Source organism: Rhipicephalus microplus, chromosome X, assembly GCF_043290135.1.
Source record: "Rhipicephalus microplus isolate Deutch F79 chromosome X, USDA_Rmic, whole genome shotgun sequence".
In the NCBI taxonomy this organism is placed as follows: Eukaryota; Metazoa; Arthropoda; class Arachnida; order Ixodida; family Ixodidae; genus Rhipicephalus; species Rhipicephalus microplus.
The window spans coordinates 264,160,785-264,183,101 of NC_134710.1; the positions used below are offsets into that span (position 1 = coordinate 264,160,785).

Below are 22,317 nucleotides of genomic sequence, written 5' to 3' on the forward strand. Positions count from 1 at the left end.
TATTTTTGTGGTCTCAGCAGTTTGAATAAATGTGTTTTACAGTAATGATAAACTACTGCTTTAAGCTAATGGTTTAGGATCATCGCCATCAAGTATCTTGGAAAGAAACAGCAGTTCCCCGAAATCAGTGCAAAAACTTAGCAATGTGTGCATTCTTCAAACCGTTTCTTTCGAATCAGTGTTTTTTTATCCGATAATTTACTTAAACCATAGCTGCACCTATGAACCGATAAACTACTGGATCATTCTAAAAACGGCGGAGGGTCTCGCAGGAGTAAAAGTGCCAAGTTACCCTTCAAAGTGTTATTCTACTCTCGCAAAACATTAGACAGGGTGAAATTCATTTGCACTCTGTATGAAACGAGATAGTGAAACAGCTTTCTACTCTTCTTCTCTTTGAAAGAGTAAAATGCCCACACACTTTTCAGGCATACGAGAGTAGAACTCGATTATACTCTTGTCCTTAATTACTCCTAAATGCGTCGGCACACCGCGAGTGATTAGCACTACCTAATAACCACGCACATATACAGTAAAAAGTACTCAATTTGTTTGTTGAGGCGATAGAGAGGATTAACAAAAAGATCAGTTTCCAGCACGCCAGTGAAGTGAGTCACTTGTAATTCCTAATATCTACGTTTTAAGCTATGGATTTGTGTAGATAAATGAGATAATACTAGCTCATTCAATGGGTCATGATCTAAACTCAACTCAAACGGCTATAACATACTCCTTATATTAATATTTATGTTTATCACTGCGACCATCGCACGTGAGCGATGGTGCCGTAAGCCTAACGTACGATACTGCTACAGTAAAGTATTATGACTTTAGTCGTAGATGGTGAACAAGAATGACCATAAGTATGTCCAAGGGGGTGAAAAATAAAAAACTAGGTTGTGTAGTGTACACTCCAGAATCGCGATGTTTCGTTTGCAGATATTACTAACCACTTAGGGAGTCTATGCAATTGACGTTCATATAATTGGTTGCGCTAATCTTCCTGTTTCTATGGTGAAAGACCTATCGGATAGACGTTTTAATCTCACGAAGCACCAAACAAACACAGTAAACACATTAGCTGCAGTCCGGCTGGTATTGAGAAGCGCGGAGACACTCAAACCTATGCGTCCAAACAAGAAAATGCTGACATGTCCCCAACATTTTTTATGACATAAAGAAATATACGCTCATTTGCCGTCTGTCAAGTGGTATAGTAGTTAGCGTGGTGGGCTAGCAATCTGTAGTACGTCTATAGGTTTAAGGTTCAAATCACAGTTGTTTATTTTCCACCCTATTCTTTTTCTTCTTTTTTGTCATAGTGTTGGTATTTAGCCATACTTACAATCCGAGCGCGCCGAGATCTTCCAAAAACAAATAAAAAGTCCGATTTCGGCTCAAGCTCTGCTATTTTCTTCGTAAAATGTACTGTCACTCTCTTCGGTGAGGTCATGCTATTCTGCTTCAGGCAGCGTTATGCTACTCTGTTGAGTTGGAGTGCTTTGACCCGTTCGGAGAAATCACTGTACTCTGCCTCAACAAGAATTGATTTACTCTGGAAAAAAGAGTTAAATATGGGACGAGAAAATACTCTCCCAAAAAGAAGTCCCAGCACCCTCTTAGTCTGTAGAGTGTTTTTTTCTTCCTCAATAACCAAAGTCATTAGCCCATATATTAAAATATGTGATAAAATGATTCAAAATAAAGGCCGTAAAATATGCAGTTAAATAATGACTGTATTGAATAATGTCTTGTAGGCAATATTTGCATTGTTTTTCTATGTATTTTGTACATTGGCACGGCACAGTGTTTAGGATCCCTCAAAGTCTCATATCACGTTTTTCAGTGTTTAGGAGACGACTGTAGCAGAAGAAACAATGAAGAGCTAGACGGCATTACTCGACACACACACACGCGCGCGCGCGCGTGCACACACACACACACACACACACACACACACACACACACACACACACCTGTATATTTATGTATCTAACGATTATCGTTTACGCATGTCTGCTTGTGTATACGTATGTGTGTGTTTGTGCATCAAAAAGCTTCGCCTACTCTAAAAAAGATCATTTTTTAGGCAGTGTGCGTGAAAAATTTCTCGTCGTAGTTTATAGTTATCTTATTTTGCGTAGCTACACTCCTACACCTTAGATTACTATTTTTCCCGCGCTGCCGTGTGGTCGGACATATGCAAGCCAAGTAACAATAAATAAAATTCATCGTATTATTTATTATAATTATGACCTTGCACATACTCTCAAATATGAGACATTCTTTCATAATAAAGAAATAGGAAAATGTTTATTGGAAGCATACGTCCACTGGCGTTTTCCCCGACGCGACCAGAAACAGTAAGAAATGAATACAGTTTCCCAAATTATTCATCACGCTAACGGCGGTCATCCTTTGTCGACGCAGCGTGATGCAGCCAAGAACGCGCGGAGTGGATACTGTTCAGAGCTCGGCTCTCAAGGTCAGCGAGTGTGGCGCATTGGACTCCGCCGCGTACAGCTTCGGTGTATTGACCTGGAAGACTGCGACCCACCTACGAGACGCACTGCCATGTGTGTTCGCCAAGGCAGAGAACATCAACAACCCTGAGGACATGGCCCACCCCAGTGGTGGTGTTTTGATGCACTACGATTTACATTTACTTACATTTTCCTCTAATAACACCTCAGACGAGTAGCTGCCCGATGTACCGCTTTATATTGAATTATCACGGCACATAAGGGAGGAGAATGAACTGTGTCCAGAACATTGTTAAAACTGACAAGACGGCATTATCTGTGCATCTACAAATACGTCTTTTTCCTTCGCAGAAGTATCTTTATGCCTTCCTCAAGTTCAATAGCAAATCTAGAGCTTTCTTGAGCCTTTTAGGCTGCGTATATATTACCACACACACCTGGAGTGTTTTAATTTCGTAGTAAGACCCCCTGAAGAACAAATGTTGCCTGGCTTAAAAAGAATAGCTTATACATTCTAGGCATTGTAAGATAACGTTTTAAAGTGAACGAATTGCGAACGAGAAACGAGATGTGTTATATTTTTGCTATAGTACTGTATGGTGCTTCTGAGACATGATGGTGTGCCCTTTGTGCAACATGTGGTGGTAGTGTACAATATTTGGTACGGTTTTATGCCCTGAAGTAACGATATGATTATGGGTGATGCCGTCGTGGTGGGCTCCGGCAATTTCGACAATGCTTTGTTCTTCATCGTGCACCGATATTCAAGTACACGGGCCACTAGCATTTCGCTTTCATCAAAATGCGGCCACGGTGGCTGCGACTTCATTCCGCCACAATGAGGCCAGTGGTCGATCAACATAACGAGTAGATCACCGCTGCGGGTAACGATACACTTTTCTGAATTCACGTGATTCAGCAGATACAGTTGTAATCATAGACAAGAAGGTTAATGAGTTATCGTAAAAAAAGTGTGGGAAAACGAAAGAAGTAAGCACTCGACAGAGCACTGGCTAATAACAAGAGTGTTTTGTGTGAAGAAGTATATACGCCTTCGAAAGGAAAAAAAGTAAAGCAGATGCCACGTTCCATTTCCCAAGTTTTTGTTATCGTCCCAAAACACCACACGATTCTCAGCGCAAACCGCGCCTGCAGTTTTGGAGAAGGTTCCGGACTGTAGTTGATCATTTCGATAAGATCACGCCCACTGTGCGAACGGTACAGATTGTTCTGGAACCTACGCTACCGAAGCGATAACGCTAGAACATTCGACGGGCAATCCCACGTTCCATTTCCCAAGTTTTTGTTATCGTCCCAAAACACCACACGGTTCTCAGCGCAAACCGCGCCTGCAGTTTTCGAGAAGGTTCCGGACTGTAGTAGATCATTTCGGTAAGATCACGCCCACTGTGCGAACGGTACAGATTGTTCTGGAGCCTACGCCACCGCCAGCGATAGAAGCCAGTTTACGCGATCTGTGAGCGATAACCGCGCATTGTGTTGGCTAGCCACCTTGAAGGACCCTTCAGGTCGCCTCGCACGATGGAGCCTGAGACTTCAAGAATATGACATTACTTTCATTTACAAATCCGGCAAAAAACACTCCGACGCCGACTGTCTCTCTCGTGCGCCTGTCGACCAACCGCTACCCGACGACCCGGATGACGACTACTTCTTAGGAACGATAACTACCGTCGACTTCGCTGAACGACAGAGGGCCGACCCGGAACTTAAGGCCCTAATAGAATACCTCGAAGGCAGGACCGCCGAAGTCCCGAAGGTATTCAAGCGCGCACTTGCGTCGTTCTTTCTACGAAACGGTCTTCTACAAAAGAAAAACTTTTCACCGCTTCGAGCTAAGTACCTCCTTGTGGTGCCTTCAGCTCTGCGACCAGAACTCCTGCAGGCCCTGCACGACGATCCGACGGCAGGGCAACTTGGTGTTTCTCGCACGCTCGCGAGGATACAAGAAAGGTACTACTGTCCACGTCTTACCACCGACGTCACTCGTTATGTGAGAACGTGCCGGGACTGTCAGCGACACAAGACACCGCCGACAAGGCCAGCGGGACTTCTGCAGCCAATCGATCCACCTTGCAGACCTTTCCAGCAGATTGGTATGGACCTACTGGGGCCGTTCCCGACGTCGGCTTTCGGAAACAAGTGGATCGTGGTAGCTACCGACTACCTCGCCCGCTACGCCGAGACAAAAGCCCTGCCAAAAGGCAGTACATCCGAGGTAGCTGAGTTCTTCGTCGAAAATATCGTCCTACGTCACGGCGCCCCGGAGGTCCTTATCACCGACAGAGGAACGGCATTCACTGCCGACTTAACTCAAGCGATCTTGGCATACAGCCAAACAAACCACCGCCGGACGATAGCGTACCACCCACAGACCAACGGCCTAACCGAGCGGCTCAACAAGACGATCGCCGACATGCTGTCAATGTACGTCGATGTCGAACACAAAACGTGGGACGCCATTCTTCCGTATGCCACCTTCGCATACAACACGGCGGTGCAGGAGACGACGCAGATATCTCCATACAAATTGGTCTACGGAAGGAGCCCGGCAACGACACTCGATGCCATGTTACCCAACGTCACTGACGAAGAAAACCTCGATGTGAGCGAGTACCTTCAACGCACCGAAGAAGCCCGACAACTTGCGCGTCTCCGTATCAAGAATCAACAGACGACCGACAGCCACCGTTACAACCTTCGACGACGCTTCGTGGAATACCAGCCCGGTGAACGTGTTTGGGTGTGGACGCCGATACGCCGACGTGGACTAAGTGAAAAGCTTCTGCGACGGTACTTCGGACCGTACAGGGTGGTTCGACGTCTCGGCCCACTTGATTACGAGGTTGTCCCCGACGGCATCACGAACTCTCAACGACGCCGATCGCGACCTGAAGTCGTCCATGTCGCGCGCCTCATGCCGTTTCATGCGCGTTAACAAGCTGAACCAGTGTTTTTTTGTATTATTGTTGTATCGTAATTTATTCATTGTACTTTCTGGCATTATTATTGTAGTTTCATCTTTAGTTAAAGCATCGGGACGATGCCTTTTTTCAGAGGGGGGCAATGCCACGTTCCATTTCCCAAGTTTTTGTTATCGTCCCAAAACAAATGAAGGAAATGGACGCACAGCGCTGTCGTCTCAACCAGTAGATGCAAAGTTTTTTAATGGTGATAATCTTTTGTTGTATAGTACGATGGATGGCACGCTTACACATGGTGGCTGAATGGAATGAATTTCGAGTGCTTCATATATCTTTCGAGTGCGGAAATCTAATATCTACAGAACATGCGCGTCTGTTCGGAACTCGGAGTGATTCGCGCTTGTCACAGTAGATTACATCCAGTTTCGTCTTTGCGAGGGTTTTGTGCTCTAGGAGCCGGTCATTCACGCAGCGACCCGTTTTACCCACGTAAAGGCCACGGCAAGACATCATTATCTTATGAATGGCCACAGTCTTGCACGGAACAAACTTCGTAGCATGTTCCTTCTTGCACATGCTAGCAGGGGCGTTCCTTTTCTTGCACAGTGATCCGCATTTTTACTGGCGCCGAGAACACCAACCTTGCGCTAACACGTGCTGACGTATACCTTCTTCTTTTCTTGTGAGACACCGTAAAGATAGGGAATGATTGCCACTCTTGGCCTGCCATCTAAGGTACGATGTTTTTTTCTTTTGTGGTGCTCATTAAAAAAAAGTGCCGTGAAAACGGTTGATCTGTTTCAAGGTCGTATGATGATGCAGATAAGTGAAAATAAAGCCTCAAGAGAGGTGCACCTAGGCTCGTAAGTGTATTTTTTACTTAGATAACGCTGTTGGTTCTTAATACCATTATTCCCAGGCGTTCAGGCCTTTCATCTCACGGATTTCAAAACTTGCACGGGTGCTGTCACTGTGCCGTTTGTTGCTTAGTGATTATAGCGTATAGACAACACTGCCCCTTTTGCAAGTGTGCGAGTTTCTGCGATAATGTCCGCAAACCTATGCAAACTTATTTTGCAATTGCGTGATAACTTATTCATTGCATAAACGATCAGTTGTTTACCAGGTACAGGTACCTTCATATACCAGATTCTTGAATGCTACTAACTCAGTAGAGATCAACCCGATGCTTGCGTAGACTTCCATGCTGCCAAGAGTGTCCCTTTATTTCAAATTTGAACCATTTTAAGGCAAAACTTAAGCCTTAAATGCCTCATCAAAAGTTGAAATAACTGTCGCCGTCAAGGCAAATATAGCGTCACCACAAATTCGTGGCCTGGTGTACTGTTGGCATTAGCGTTAGGTACGAGACGTTATTTTCATCGCCAGGAAGTCTCCACTGCTGTGCCACATTAACAACCAACACACCCAAAAGCAATGAGACATGATGGAACGACGCCGACACATTGCAAAGTTCCCATAAATTATTTCTTTTATTAGTATATAGTATTTTGTGTCCATAAGTTCCTATATTATAATAAGGAATGCCCTATAATATAAGGCTGGCGCAAAGGTCCACCATCCGTTGTTCAATAACATGCAGCGACATCACGCAGTACACGGGCCTCTGGAATTTCGCCTTCGCTACACAACCGCACATTTGTTCTTGATTGCCCGTAGCCACCAGCACCTAGTTACAACAAAATTTATTCTACAGAGCTGTTGATGTGAATATACGAACCGGCCAAAAACAGCACATGTAGACAAGAACAATTTTAAGTGTAAGTGGTACACGTGAAAGCTGAGCAAAGAACGCGAAGATAATGTAAAATACCGTGAGGTAAATATATCCAAAATATTGTTTCACGATTTCAAGGCATGATAAAATACCATCTCTGTTAAACTACCCTTACTGCATACTCAAACGATCGATCTTTTTTTTTTTTTTTGAGCAGCACAATGGAAGGCGAGCTAACACGTCACACATCGCCACCTTTGGGTGGCGATGTGTGAATGCTGCTTTCTCGTCCATTGTCGTGGCGGTTGCCATGTGCTTCAACACTATCGGCTGCGCGGTCACTTCGCCAACTGGGTGCAAGACGGTTTTGGGCCTTTATTTGTCAAAGGGTGCCTCACCGAGGCCTAGATTGGTTTAGGCCGTACTTGGAGTGCGCTCCGAGCTCGAATTCATGCTACAATCTACGAGAAGATCATGCCCTCTAACGGCAACTTCGCGCGAATATAACTGCAGTGACGTTATTTCGTTTTTTTATGTAATAATTCAGATGATTTGTGTCATTATAAAATTTGTGTGATTGAATAAAGGCTGTTTAGCGTGAAAATTTGTTGGCTCACTTGCATACTGACTGTCAGCGTGCGATGGTAAAGCTCTAACTGAATCCACTGCTTTACTTTCAGTAGGCTTGAAACTCGACTGGCTGGTGCAGTTTCATTCTTTAATACACATTATAGGGTAAGATATATTTTTTTGAGAATTAGTAAACATGCACGTAAACTGCTGAGTCCTACATTTTTGTTAACTGATAAAAATGAATCACCTTGTCATCTGTGGGTGCCTGAAGCCAGCATGCGAAGTTTCCGAAATTTACCCTCAAAAAGTTCGCCTTTACCCTCGAAGATTTCGGCGTAAAAGTAGGGCCAGACAAAATGTTTCATGCCATTCTCATTCCTGTTATTTTTTTAAGTTTATTGAATCGCATGACATGTGCATACGTGCACATTATATGATAAGTGTGGTTTGAATGAACAAAATCACAGCATATCCACGGAATGAATGAGGATGAGTGCGGCGAAGCGGCCTTCAGCCTCTCCGTCGGTTCGTTCTTGCTTCCGTGCGTCCGTACACCTGACAGTGCGTCCGACCATCCGTCCGCCCATGCGTACGTTCACCCGTCTGTTCGTCCGATCATGCGTCCGTCCATCTGTCCTTCCCTCTGCTTGTCTGTGCATCTGTCCGTGCATCCGTCCGTGCGTCTATCTAGTGAACAATCCAAGTACCGCCATCTGGCAGCGCGTATGTGCCAAGCGTGTCACGCTGACGGACAGGGGACATTGCTCGACCCTAAGGAGCTTCGCCCTTAATATGCGGCCTTTCACAGCTTATCGGCAACCTTAATTCGGAAAATAGTGAAATTACAAAGTTCTGGTGGCAGTGGAATGTGACAGTTTAAAAATACAATAAATACAAAAACACGGATGTCCTAACGTGTCTACAACATCAGTATATACGTGTAAAAATCAAAGCATTGCTGTAATTGAAGAAAAAATTCCTTTCTTTAAATAAATACATGCATTATATCAAGCAGCACGATTTCCGAAGTCATCGGAAATCTTTCTATTAGAAAGTGTTCATTATTTTGAAACTGGATAATATTTTATAAAACCACTCAATTCTTGGCCAACCTTCCACAGTGCGTATGCGCCACGGACAATAGGTGAACAAGGAGAAGAACAAGATGTGGCTCGTGTCAGAAGAATAAGGTTAAGACTGTAAAAAACAGAGAAATGCTCACAAGAAAGCAAAGAATAAATAAACCACACTACCTAACCAACACAAAATCACACAACATTCACAAACATCACACAATGTGGAAACGTAGGTGGCCACACTAAAACACGCTTCCCTGGTTGGTAACGGCAAAAAGTTAGAAGCTGTACTAGCTGCTGACTAGCAAAGGTACGCCGCGAAAGTTGTAAAATGTTTGAACTGGTATAGCGCATTACGGTAAAAGAATATTGGCCGAGCAGTACGACAAAATATAATTTGATCTTTGCCTTTGGTATAACAGCACACCGGACGCGAGTTCTTCTTGGTATAATAGAGACAACACACAGTTTTGAGAAATTTATTTTATTTGCGACGTTTAACCAGAAGTCTTGGCGTAACGATGGTGAAAACAACAGCATATCAGTGTTTTATTTGATTGATTGATTTACGTTTTTGACTTGAAGCAACCAACCACGGCGGATCGGCCTTAAAACGAGCGGTGCCTTGCTAATAAAAGAATTTGTTCATAATGTCAAAATGTTTAGCAGTAAATAGTTATGAAATAACTTGTTGGATGAATTCAAGAGAAATAAAGAAGTGAAATAAAAAGACCACAGTTTCATTACCACTCGCAAAACGTGTTTTTCTTCTTGATCTTTTCTATCTTCTTTACATAACACGTGCATAATTGTGGCTTTTTCTTTTATGCTCCGTGGTCGCAAGCACGTTGAAATATGAAAACGATCACAACGAAAACTGAAGCTATAAAATGCAGGCCACTTTTTTATTATTTTATTTCCAATTTTTCCTTTAATTAAAGTGCCTGTTAAATGCAGCACAATCTAATCTATTTGGTTATTAAAAAAACTCTTTTAAGCTTCTCCTTCCCCGTTTTTTTTCTTCTGTCACACAGCCACTGAATTCATGGCCGATAACCTGTGGTGGGTCGAGCCCACTTGGGTTAAACACACAAACAAACCAAGCAATCCCCAAGAGTGGGTATGTGCCTTACTCTGTAAGCCTCAAATAGACAAACAAATAGAACCCCGCCATCACGAGCTTGTGCGAGCGGCTCGTGCGGCTGTGGCTTTGGAACGCGTTTCCTGTCTTCGTGGAAGCAAACGGCGTTGGTCTATTACGAGAAATGGGCCTCAGTCCACCAAGCATCAGCGTAACTCGCTACCTCTTCGGCGGCTGCGGGTGCGCTTGCTTGACACAGTCGCCAACTTACAAGAATCCTCTCCCGATGTCGTTGGACGCACATTCAGCGTACACCGAAGACGAAGCGTGTGGCGTGTCCGGTGACTCTGCCGTTCAGGACGACCACCCCGACAGGCGGTTCCATGTGGCGAAATGCTGGAACAGCGCCGGTGCACCTTGTTGCCACCACTGCGAGGAACCCTGGGCGACACTGTTTTCGAGAGCCGAATGCGACCGGCACCTCGAGACTAGCGTCATGCAAGCAGCACTGACCGTCAAGGGAACCCAACACAAGGCAGCGTTCGTGCCAAGTAACAGCGGATGGCTGCGTATAAGCAGGTACATGTCACCTTGCTAGACTCCATGATATAACGCAGCAGCAACGAGTTAAGGAACTGAGTGAATTATTTTATTTGCGATTGAAATATATTCTACCCTTTCTGTCTCTGGTTAGAATATTATTTCCTTGTAAATATTTAACGAACCTCTACGAAGCAGAAAGCTAATCACTGAACGTGTATCGCAAGCCTAAAAGTTAGCATAAAAAGCAACGTTTGGTGCTTGTATGTTTCATTTGTGCTAAGAATGCTGTACAAGGTAACGCAGAAATTTTAGGCGATCATTTGTTCCATCTTAGCTGTAGCTATAACTGTGTACCGCACTAAGTGAAAATCAAAGTTTAGGGCTCTGCAGTTTCAAAAGTAATTTATACAGTAATGATGGATGACTGCTTCAAAGTTATGTTGTAGTATGCTCGCCATTAGGTATCTTCGAAAAAAACACCAGTTCTCCGAAATCGATAGAGAAACGTAGCAGTGTGTCTATTCTTCAAACCATTTCTTTTAAATCAGTGTTTCTTTATCCGATAATTTACTTAAACCATAACTACACCTATGAACCGATAAACCGCTGGTTTTTCTTCCTCAATAACCGAAATCATTACTGAAAGGGTCCATATTTTGAATGTGCGACCAAATATTTCAAAATAAAGGCCGTAAAATTTGCCTGTATATACCTGGCGTAAATAATAACTGTATTGAATAATGTCTTAGGCCATCTTTGCATTGTTTCTTGAGTATTTGGTCAAGAGGCACACCGCAATATGTAGGATCCCTTAAAATTTAATATCACGTTTTAACACACACACACACTTACCCCCCCCACGCACACACACACACACACACACGCACGCACGCACACACACACATCTTTCTGTGTATCCATCGATTATCGTGTGTGCGTGTCTGTTTATTTGTACGTATGTGTGTGTTTGTGCGTCAAAACAGTTGTTGCTACTCTAAAAAATTATTTTTGTAGGCAGTGTGCGTGAAATATTTTTCGTGGTAGTATTGAGATATCTTACTTTTGCGTAGCTACACTTCTACACCTTAGATTACTATTTGTCCCGCACTACGGTGTGGTCGGACATATGCAAGCTAAATGACACTAAAATAAAATTCATCGTATTATTTCTTATAATTATTCTCTCGCAAATACTCTTAAATATAAGACGTTCTCTCAAAAGAAAGAAATAGGAAAATTTCAATTTAAAGTTTAAGTCAACTGGCGTTTTCCACGACGCGGCAATGAACAGTATGAAATAAAGACTGTTTCGCAAATTGTTCATCGCGCTAACTGGGGTTATGCTTTGTCGACGCAGTGTGATGCAGCCAAAAACGCGCGGAGTGGATACTGGTGAGAGAACTATTCGCAAGGTCTGCGAGTGTGGCGCCTTGGACTCCGCCGCGTACAGCTTCGGTGTATTGACCTGGAAGACGGCGACCCACCTACGAGACGCACTGCCGTGTGTGTTCGCCAAGGCAGAGAGCATCAACAACCCGGAGGACATGGCCCATCCCAGTTGTGCTGTTTTGATGCACTACGAGGTACATTTACCTACATTTTACTCTAATACCACCTCAGACGACTAGCGGCTCGATATACCCTTACAAAAATCCTATATATGGACTTATATAAAAATCCCCATATATGGCTACATCAGGAATTGGGCATATCTGGCCCATATACGGAATCCCCATATATGGGCCGTATATAAACTGATATGTTCAAATCCTGATATAGCCATATATGGGCCTTATATCCCCATATATGGGTGCTGCTGTATATGGCCATATATGGCTATATATAGAGGCATCCATATAAGGTCTTATATGGATGCTTTCATATATGGCCTTATATGGATACCTTTATATAAAGCCATTCAAATATGATTCATCTATATTAGTTCAGCCTGTGTCACCGGCAAAAAATATAGCTGCTCAAATCATTCTTCAGCTAGAAATATACCTGTTTGTTGAAAGGTCTGCATGCAGTCACTATCATCTCCAAAACAAAGGCAGTACATACCCAAGAACATTCTTGTTCAATTAAGTTATCCTCAATATATCTCAAGTTATTCTCAACAACAATTTGCTAAAATGTAACTTGGCATCATATTTAAAGTTTGTGGTGGGCACATGTCACTGTTAGTCCACTTTTCCTGAAGAGATACATTCTTTGTGCTTAAGTTTATTGCTTACTTATCGACACTTTTTTATTTATCTATTTATTTCATTACCCACAGCATCAATTGGCATTACATTGGGGGAGCATTTACGAAAAGTAGAATACAAAAAATACATAGTCAGCCAAACAAATAATCAAAGTCACCTGAATCACAATCTGCAAGAGAAATTCATATATAAATCGGAACATGTTCTAACATATAAATCGGAACAATTCTAACATGAAATAAAACAAATATTTGGGAGTGTAGAGGCAATGCTAGAAGGCAGCTGGTTCCATCTTGTAATTTTTTTTGGTAACAAATCATTTTGAAACACGTCCGTCTTGCATGCGATTATTCTTATCTTGAACCTATGGTCAACACGGTCTGAGACATAGTACGGTGCAAGTAAATATTCCGCTTTATCGATTCCGACTTGACAAAAATAAATAGCATAAAAGAACCCAATTTGAGTTTCGTAAAGATATCTTTCACAGTGTGTTATGTTTAAAACTTTTCTCGTGTGTCAATGGAGCGTCCATAGTCAGTCAAAACGAAATATGACTTGCTATTGACCGTATGAACTGCGTGTGCATTGAATAACTTAAATGAGTTGATAATCAACTTTTAAGAAGTTCGGTCGAAAGTGATTGGTATGCAAGCTTGTTATGTACAAGTATTGTGACTAATTACCTATAGAACGACTGCTAAAACTGGTGTCTATAGGTCTCTGTGCGCGTGGGAACGGAGGCATTTAACAATATTTCTTGCCAACGGGACACTAAAAATGTACTTTGTAAACGTAATCCGCTTTCCATTTTGCCAATAATGCATCATTAACGTAACAGTGGTAAAGAGCTCATTCTGCAGAAATTCCGGTGTAGGCATCGGTGGCTCTCCATGAAAAATCGTCTTGTCAATGATCGAAAGTTGAGAGAATGCAAATAAAACAAATATTATAAATTTTCGGGTTTGAGTGATAATCGAAATCATGCAGGCAATTTGCATGGCATGCAAGTGCTCTACAACACAGCCATGCATCTGCTTGGAAATAAAGCATGAATAACTTCCTCTTGTTGTAAATGCAAGGAAAATAACTGTCATGCTTAATAAATACATGTATCCTGCATGCAGGTTTCACAACACATTTAATATCGCAGCTATATTGAATGATACAAGCGTGCATTGTCATCAAGCATCACAACACGTTATTACCAACGTGACTTCGCGGTCTAAAGACAGCCAACCATTACAAAAGGCACACTGGTTACTGCACGTATTTCCTCACGATGCGTAGTGGGTGCATAAAGTTCTAAAACATTTTACACACATTATATTGAGAAGCACGTTCTGCTGGGCGAGTTGGTACTTCATCATAACTTAGTTGCGCGAAAAAATTTGAAGTGCGAAAGGAAGACACCTGGACACAGCGCACACTAACAACTGAAACTTTATTGAAGAAAACAGACATATGTATGCGGTTACGACAACACGTGAGGTGGAAAAAAATGATTAGATGAGCAGACATCTGATCATTTTCTTTCACAGTGTGGACATCGTGTGGTGGACGGCACTGCGCTGTCGTGTGGGAAGTATTATTTAGAATTTATTTATATAATTGTAGATCACAAAGCTTCTTTAAAGGAATTAACAACCATTCTTTAACCAATCATCATATTGTAGAGAGTGTGGCTGCGCGCCCTTGTTTGGAATACGGTAGTTAAAGCTAAATTCAGTGGCACGGTATAGCGCGGGAAATCGGAGAGGCGTATTTCATAAACAAAGCTGGGGATTCATGTGTCACGTAACTCTCACTTATGTTGCTTGCTACTGAGGTAGCTTTCCTGGAAGCGCATCATTTATACAATCTGTCTGCTCATCTAATCCTTTTCTTTCACCGCACGTGTTCTCGTAACCGCATATATACGTATGTCTGTTTTCTCCAACAATGTTTCAGTTGTCAGTGGGTGCTGCGTCTAGGTGTCTTCCTTTTGTATTTCAATTTTTGGCGCAACTCAGTAATTACATAATATTTCTTGTTCTTTAAACTATGTTACCCCTTTTTTACACAAAACGCAGCCATGTGCGAAACCTTCATTGAGACACTTTCAACCTTCTCAATTAAACAGTACTATTCCACAATTAAATTTGTTCAAGTAGCATCATGCAATAAAGAGTACACACTGAGTGATTGAATTACGCACAAGAAACAGGATCAATACTGCTATCACGTTCAACTGTGAAAAACGGAGCTTAACGGTCCCCCAGTTTTTTCACACATTGCAAGCCCTAATGCATCATACCAGTTTATTTGTCGGCTTGCGTAAAACTATCTACAGTGCTCACGGATTAAAACGTGACATCACATTATTTTGTGTAACTATGTATGCGGGTATGCGCAGTTCCTCAAGATAACCACGCGATTTTGCGACATCAGTAACGATAATGTCGCCTGTGATATACGCATTGCAGTCAAATTTACACTTATATCACCCTGGTTGTAGATGGCGGAAACTAAATTACGGGCTATTCTTAAGTTTTTTCATTTGGATCCGTGACATAGCACCCTGCTTTGAAGAATCAAACTAGCAACAAAAGTTTAACTGCGTGTCCTTATCAAAACACACGTAAATATAAAAACAAGTAGAACGTAGACGAAGAAAGATAAATTCAAACGCAAGACAAATTCAAACGTGGGCTCATAAATCTCATGACACCCTTGGAGTTTGAGATATGCAACTCTTTTTTATTTGTAATTGCGCAAGTTGTAATTTATCCTTGGTTTTTCCTCAAGCGTTAAAATGAGAAAAATAAGACACAAGTATATTTACATCAATATATTTATAAAAAGTACAATGACACAAAACCAACATTTTCCTGGCGTAGATTTTTTGATTAAATAGAGCACTGTCTGGATCAAGTGAAAAAAAAAGAAAGTGTTGTCATATCGCTTAAACAAAACAGCCGAATGACGTAACCACGATTAGCATAAAGTTATTTACTGAGCAAGCATGCAATGCGCTATGTTTTCGAGTTATCATAATATTTATGAACAACGTGCGAAGGTAATGAAAATGATGAACTTACCTCAACATTTAACCGAGACTTGTCTTTCAAGGAGCCTGTTAATCCTGATAACCTATTCACACCTTAAAGCCACCACGTGCATTCGTACTGCTTTAGGAAGAAGTTTTGAAGCAACGCTTGCCCGCAAGCGTGGGTATCCATTTTCTTCTCGCACGAAAAGTTGACGATCGCCAATCCAGCAGCGTACAGACGCACACGCACACAAAAACACTTCCACGTCCGTCCACAATTTCGCCACGTACAGCGAAGTAGATTCCTAAGAGCTGCGCGATTATCTTGTGTAAATTGGAGCAGTAGTTGAACACGAAATAAGAGCAAAAGGAATGAAAATTAACAAACTCGATCAGCACGGCACGACTCCGGCGAGCAAAAAAAACAACAATGACGCGGACGGATACAGTGCACGCAGGCTTGACAATGAATATTGCAATGGATACTACATTACTCCTTGAGATCAATGATTTACGCACTTTTCACTAGAACTAAATTTTTCTGAGCTTATTGGTGAACGACGTTTCATTTTTCAACTATTATTGACGCAATGTTATTACCATACGACTGAATGTTTGTGCAAACTATTTTCTTCGTCGTTACTTGAAATGGGCCGCGGCACTCTCTTTCCTGCTGTGTCGACTGTCGACAGACTGTTGTATGCCACGTACGGCAGGGCTACATGGTGCCTACGCGCCACGCTTCTTCGAACAACTTTCTCCGAAGTGTCCACTCATCCGACGGGCGCCCTTTTTTGTATTTTTTTTACTGTGCGCACCCCTTGCAACCAATGCAGTCAGGCGGGTTTTTTCGAACAATGGACTTCAACTTCCTCCCGCGGGCCCAGAAAGCTGCACGTGCAAGACCTTTGAGACAGGCATTCCGTGGAGCTGAAATCGCTGCTTCGTGTACGCTGGCTACGAAGACGCGTTTCAGCGGAATTTTCATCTTATTTCGCAAGCATTTAAAATGATAATAATAATATTCAATCAACCAATAATCAATCAATCATTTTTTAACCTACCCAAGAACAACCATAGGGTCTTTCATGCTGGCGCGCGCGAAAAGAAAACAAAAACAAACAATACATTACAGGCTGTCCACAGAAATGCAAAAAAAGAGCAAAAACGAGCAGTCGAAAAGAAATCAACGCACAATGGAAACAACAAATAAAAGAGTAGATATTCATGGAATGTGACTGAAAAATAATGTAGAATATACATAACCGTGGCGAAGGCTTCCTGAAAGACGGAAAAGGGAAGAATCTGTGCATGTGCAAAGCTACGTTAGGACAGGGCAGCCCTCACTGACAAAAAAAAATGACTGTAGACAATGAAAAACATAACGAATTGAGAAAGTTGACGTTAGATAGACTCGGTATTCTGTAAAGAATAGAGTGTTGAAAGAAGCTGGCAGGTACATGCAACGGTCGATTCTCTCTCGATAACTTACCCGGAGTTTCAAAATTATTACAACCGAGAAGGGCAGAATATCTCACCCTGAACTAGCTTGTAAATAAATAACAGCTCAGCGCGATTTTGCCGGCCGTTAACTGATGGCAAATATAATATTCTAGCAGTGTTGAAAGGATTCTAGTGAAACGATGAGGGTAAATACTTATGAAATTTTTCTGGACTCACTCAGTGGCGCTACTGCTGGATTTAGCAAGGCCATTCCAAATCAAATATGCATATGTACTCAAGTTGACCACGACATATCGCGGTGTACAATTTGTAGAACGCTGTAAAAGAACCGGATTCTCGCGAGATGTTGAGCCAACAGGAAGAGAATGAAGGCCTCGCATGGCAGCACATTTAATGCAAGTAGAAAAAATTCAGCATGCTATCAAAAAGAACACCAAGATAACTTATCTCAAAAAACTTACATAACGACGCAGTATGACAGCATATGGATTTGCTGTTGGGCGTTTTGCGAAATACAGCAACAACAACAACAACAACAACAACAACAACAACAACAACAACAACAACAACAACAATAATAATAATAATAATAATAATAATAATAATAATAACAATAATAATAATAATAATACACTCATATCATTCTGACATGGCCGAAAATATCTAGCCACATTGAATGAAATGCCAGTGTCCGGGTGCCCATGAATCTCTATACGTGAGTGTGCACTTGCGCAGTTTGGTGGGTATGTACAGGCATACATATCTTATAAGTAAGTGCACTACCGTGTTGGTGTTGAAAGGATATGTTCGCAAGCAGTTTGAATCGTTACGCGCCTGCACAACAAGGGGCTGTTTACATAATGTAGAGTGTGGCTTAGGTATCACGCCAGCCCGCAAAAAATGTGTCATACTAATTGTATTCACAAGGCAATGTTTAGGCTAATCCTGATGATGGCACGTGCGCTTTAGTGACCTCGACTAAGTAATGACACACCGACACAAAATAGAAGTTTTGTGAATTCGGCAGCCTACGTTAAATGTTGCTATAAAGCTTCAGCATTGCATTACATGGTCCATTAAATATGTATCACGTGTGAGTCAGTTGCACCTTTCATAACGTACATGTCTATGACGTGAGATTTATTTGACGCTTGCAAACATTACACTAAATTATTTGTTCACTTGTGCAATCATAAAATTTTCGATAAATTTACTATGTGCACAGCCAGGAACATTATACGTAGCCAAAGGAAACGCAAGATGTATTTTTGCAATAAATTAGTACAACTTCCATCTTGAATGTAATCATAATAGTGCCTGCAAGTTGCATTCACGTAAGTTCTTTTTGTTTTTGAAAATACTCCCTTAAACATTGCACTGCGCATGCAATTATAGTAAATGGCTGCTGAAAGCAATCGCAGATGAGGGGTCAACAGGATTAAGAGAAATCTTGTTATATGAAGGGAGCATATAGCCATCAAAACTTTCAAATAATCAGAAATTTTGTCCACCGATGTGGAAGCTAAAAGTGCATTGAAATTACTCTTTCTTGCTGCCACTTTAAACAATGCATTAATGTGAACAATATAAGTTGCATGCATTTTGTCTTTACATAATACTATATAGGATTGCTCTATAATAATAGCGAGGTTCGGAAGCTTCAATACGTTTTGCGACTTGACACGATTCCTTCCTCGTAAAACATGTCTGCTCTTGTATACATTATTTACGTCGTATTAATTGCAACTTATTGTTTCAAACCTAAATGCTATGAAAAATGTACGAGTTAAATTACACGAATGCATGCATATATGCATTCAACTGAGTTGCAACTATCACGTACAGAAAGCTGACCTGAAATTTCGGTTTTTTTGCATGGCAGAAACAACATATATATTTATTACTCCTATTGTTATGAAAAACAAGCAGGTCAGCTTTGTGTACAAATTGTTATATATTACAATTCGCATAAAAGTGTGATCACGTTGCTAAATATATACGTGGTTCATCCCAAATAAGAGAGCACTTCCACATATAAGGATCCACTTGATATGTTATATATGGTGTGGCCGTGCCTTATTTGGCCAGATTTGACTCCTTATATGGGCCAACCGCGTCATATATGGCCGTATATAACCCCATACATGAACCGACTCCGCCAGATATACATCCATATATGCTTATATGTGGCCACATATGCTGCCATATATGCCTATATATGGCCACATATGCTGCATATATGCTTATATATGGCCAGATATAACTTATATATGGGCCATGTATGGCGTTTCCGTAAGGGTACCACTTCATTTTGTATTATCGCGGGCGAAAAAAACAGAATATACTGTGTCCAGAAATTTGTTAAAACTGACGAAACGGCATTAATCGTGTATCTACAGATACCTGTTTTTCCTTACGCAGAGGTATTGTTAAGCTTTCTTCAAGTTCATTAGCAAATCTTGAGGTTTGTTGAACCTTTTAGGCTGCGTTTATAATGCCACATACTCCTGGAGGTGTTTTTTGCTTTTTTTTCGCAGCAAGACCTCCTGAAGCAGAAATATTCTCTGGCCTAGAAGGAGTAGCCGGTACATTTTAAGCAGTGTAAGACGACGTTTTAAAATGAACGAATTTCGAGCGAGAAACCCAATACGTAATATTTTTGCTCTAATATTGTCTGGTGCTTTTGGGCTACTGATGGTGTGCTCATGGTGCAACATGTGGTGGTAGTGTACAATATTTGGTAGGGTTTTACGCACTGAAGCCACGATATGATTATGGGAGATGCCGTCGTGGTGGGCTCCAGCAATTTCGACCATTCATTTCTCTTTATTGTGCACTGAAATCCAAGTACACGGGCCACTAGCGTTTCGCTTTCATCGAAATGCGGCCATGGTGTCTGCGACTTTATTCCGCCACAATAGGGCCAGTGGTCGATCAACATAACGAGTAGTTAACCACTGCGGGTAACGATGCACTTTTGTGAATTCACGTGGTTCAGAAGATAGAGTTGTAATCACAGAGAAGAAGGTTAATGAGTTCATCGTGAAAAAAAAAGCGTGGACAAACGATAGATGTAAGCGAACTGGACAGAGCACTGGCTAACAACATGAGTGTTTGTTTTGTGTGAAGAAATATATACGCCTTGGACAGGCAAAAAAGTAAAGCGGATGAAAGAAATGGAGGCACTGCGCTGGGATCTCAACCAGTTGATGCAAAGTTCTTTCATAGGGATAATCTTTTGTTGAATACTACGATGGATTATACGCTTACACATGGTGACAAAACGGAATGAAGTTCGAGTGTTTCATGAATCTTTCGGGTGTGAAAATGACAATTTCAACGCAACATGGGCGTCTGTTCGAAACTTGGAGTGATTCGCGCTCGTCACAGTAGATTACATCCAGTTTGGTCTTTGCGAGTGTTCTTGTGCTCTTGGAGCCAGTCATTCACGCAGCGACCCGTTTGACCAATGTAGAGGCCATGGCAAGGCGTCGATATCTCATGCATGGCTACAGTCTTGCATAGAACAAACTTCGTAGCGTGTTGCTTCTTGCAAATGCAAGCCGGGGCGTTCTTTTTCATGCACACGGACCCGCAGTTTGACTGGCGCAGAGAACACCAACCTTGCGCTAGCACGAGCTCCATTATCCCTTCTTGATTTTTTGTGAGACATCGTAAAGATAGGAATGACTGCCAGTTTTGGCCTGTCATCTGTAGTACAATGTTTTTTGTTCTTGCGGTGCTCCTTCAAAAAAAAAAAGCCCGTGAAAACTGTAGGGCTGTTTGAAATTTCTATGATCATGCATATAAGTGAACATAAAGCTTGAAGAGAGGTGCGCCTATATGCTCGTAAAGGTAACCTAAACCGTGCAGTGACTTTACTTGGAAAACGCTGTTGGTGCTCATTGACTTCCGTGAGGCCGTTTGTTCGAGGATGGCAAGTGGTGGTCAGTGCCTGTTGCGTGGAACAAGAACGCAGGATGTTGGCGATGACTTGGGATAGAAATGTACGGCCACGGTCTGAGAGGAGTTATCTCAGGGTGTAGTGAACCATATATAACGTCCCGTAACAAGAAGTCAGCGACGTCGGTTGCACAGCTTGTCGGTAGAGATCGCGTAATGGAGCGTGTAGCGTAATCCGTAATCACGGCTATCCACCAGGTTCTACAATCTTGATCTGGGAAAAAAACCAAGCCGGTCTAACCCAACACGGTAAAATGGTTCCGCGGGTATGTCGATTGGTTGAAGATGGCCAGCGGGTAGCAGCGACGATGGTTTAGGACTTTGGCATAACTCACATGTGGCAACGCATCGGCGTACCGAGTGAGCAAGGCCTGGTCAGAAGAAACGGCGCCGTACGCTCTCGTACGTGCTAGGTGTGCAGCTGTGGGAGCGTCGTGAAGTTCGGTGAGGACACAGCGCCGCAAGTGCTTGTACGACAATGCGAAAGTCAACCTCGTCAGGTCAGAAATTGCGGTGGTATTGTACCCCCTTTTGAGGGACAACGTGGCGGTCGAAAACGTCATTTGGCGAAGGTTCCGCACGGCTGATGTTGCCAAACAGCAGTGTATCCCGTTTCTGTCCTTCCGCAATGGTGAGGAAGTAGGACACCGACAAGATGGGAGTGCTCCGTGGGCGCGTTGGTGTCCTCAGGATCGCCGACAGTGTACCGGGAGAGGCAATCGGCGTGATTGTGCAAGCGGCCAGGTTTGTAGACCACCGAATGGGGAAAGCTCTTGCAGGTGCAAAGTCCAGCAACCAAGGCGCACTGATGGATCTTTCAGAGTTCAGCCAGAAGAGGACATGGTGGTCGGTAACTACCGACCACCACACGCTCAAGTCACATGGGGTCCGTGGGAGAAGAAATGGATGTAAGCACAAGGGCCGAGCTAAATCAGACATAGGCTATATTAACATGCAGGGTGGCAGAAATAGGTTAAAGTGGGAAGAAATAGAAGGGCAATTAAGGCAAGAAGAGCTGATGCATAAGCGTATCAGCCGGAGGGGCAAGAGGGACTCGAGCCCCCCCCCCCTCCCCCCCCACTGAAAAAAGTTGGAGGGGCTAAGCCCTCCCTCCCCTCTTTTGACAGTAGTCAATGTCAGCTGCAAGCTGGGAACCCAACAACTAAGGCGAAGGTTTTTTTCGACCACAGTAATTCCTCAATTATATTGT

General features: G+C 42.5%; 1 protein-coding gene across 1 annotated transcript; it reads left to right on the forward strand.

Moving 5' to 3' along the window:
- The first annotated feature begins 10,035 nt into the window (after nucleotides 1-10,035).
- Nucleotides 10,036-19,717, forward strand: LOC142775241 (uncharacterized). The gene is made up of 3 exons (XM_075876593.1): nucleotides 10,036-10,475; nucleotides 11,797-12,022; nucleotides 19,682-19,717. Exons 1-3 carry the CDS (start codon nucleotides 10,081-10,083, stop codon nucleotides 19,715-19,717), a joined length of 657 nt encoding a protein of 218 aa, XP_075732708.1. The 5' UTR covers nucleotides 10,036-10,080.
- The last annotated feature ends 2,600 nt before the right edge of the window (nucleotides 19,718-22,317 follow it).

Bases quoted from the DNA above. Each gene is read 5' to 3' on its own strand.
- LOC142775241 (XM_075876593.1), top strand. From the start codon at position 10,081: ATGGGCCTCAGTCCACCAAGCATCAGCGTAACTCGCTACCTCTTCGGC. The intron at 10,476-11,796 runs GTACATGTCACC...TTGTCGACGCAG, and splicing joins GGATGGCTGCGTATAAGCAG to TGTGATGCAGCCAAAAACGC. The intron at 12,023-19,681 runs GTACATTTACCT...TTTTTTTCGCAG, and splicing joins CTGTTTTGATGCACTACGAG to CAAGACCTCCTGAAGCAGAA.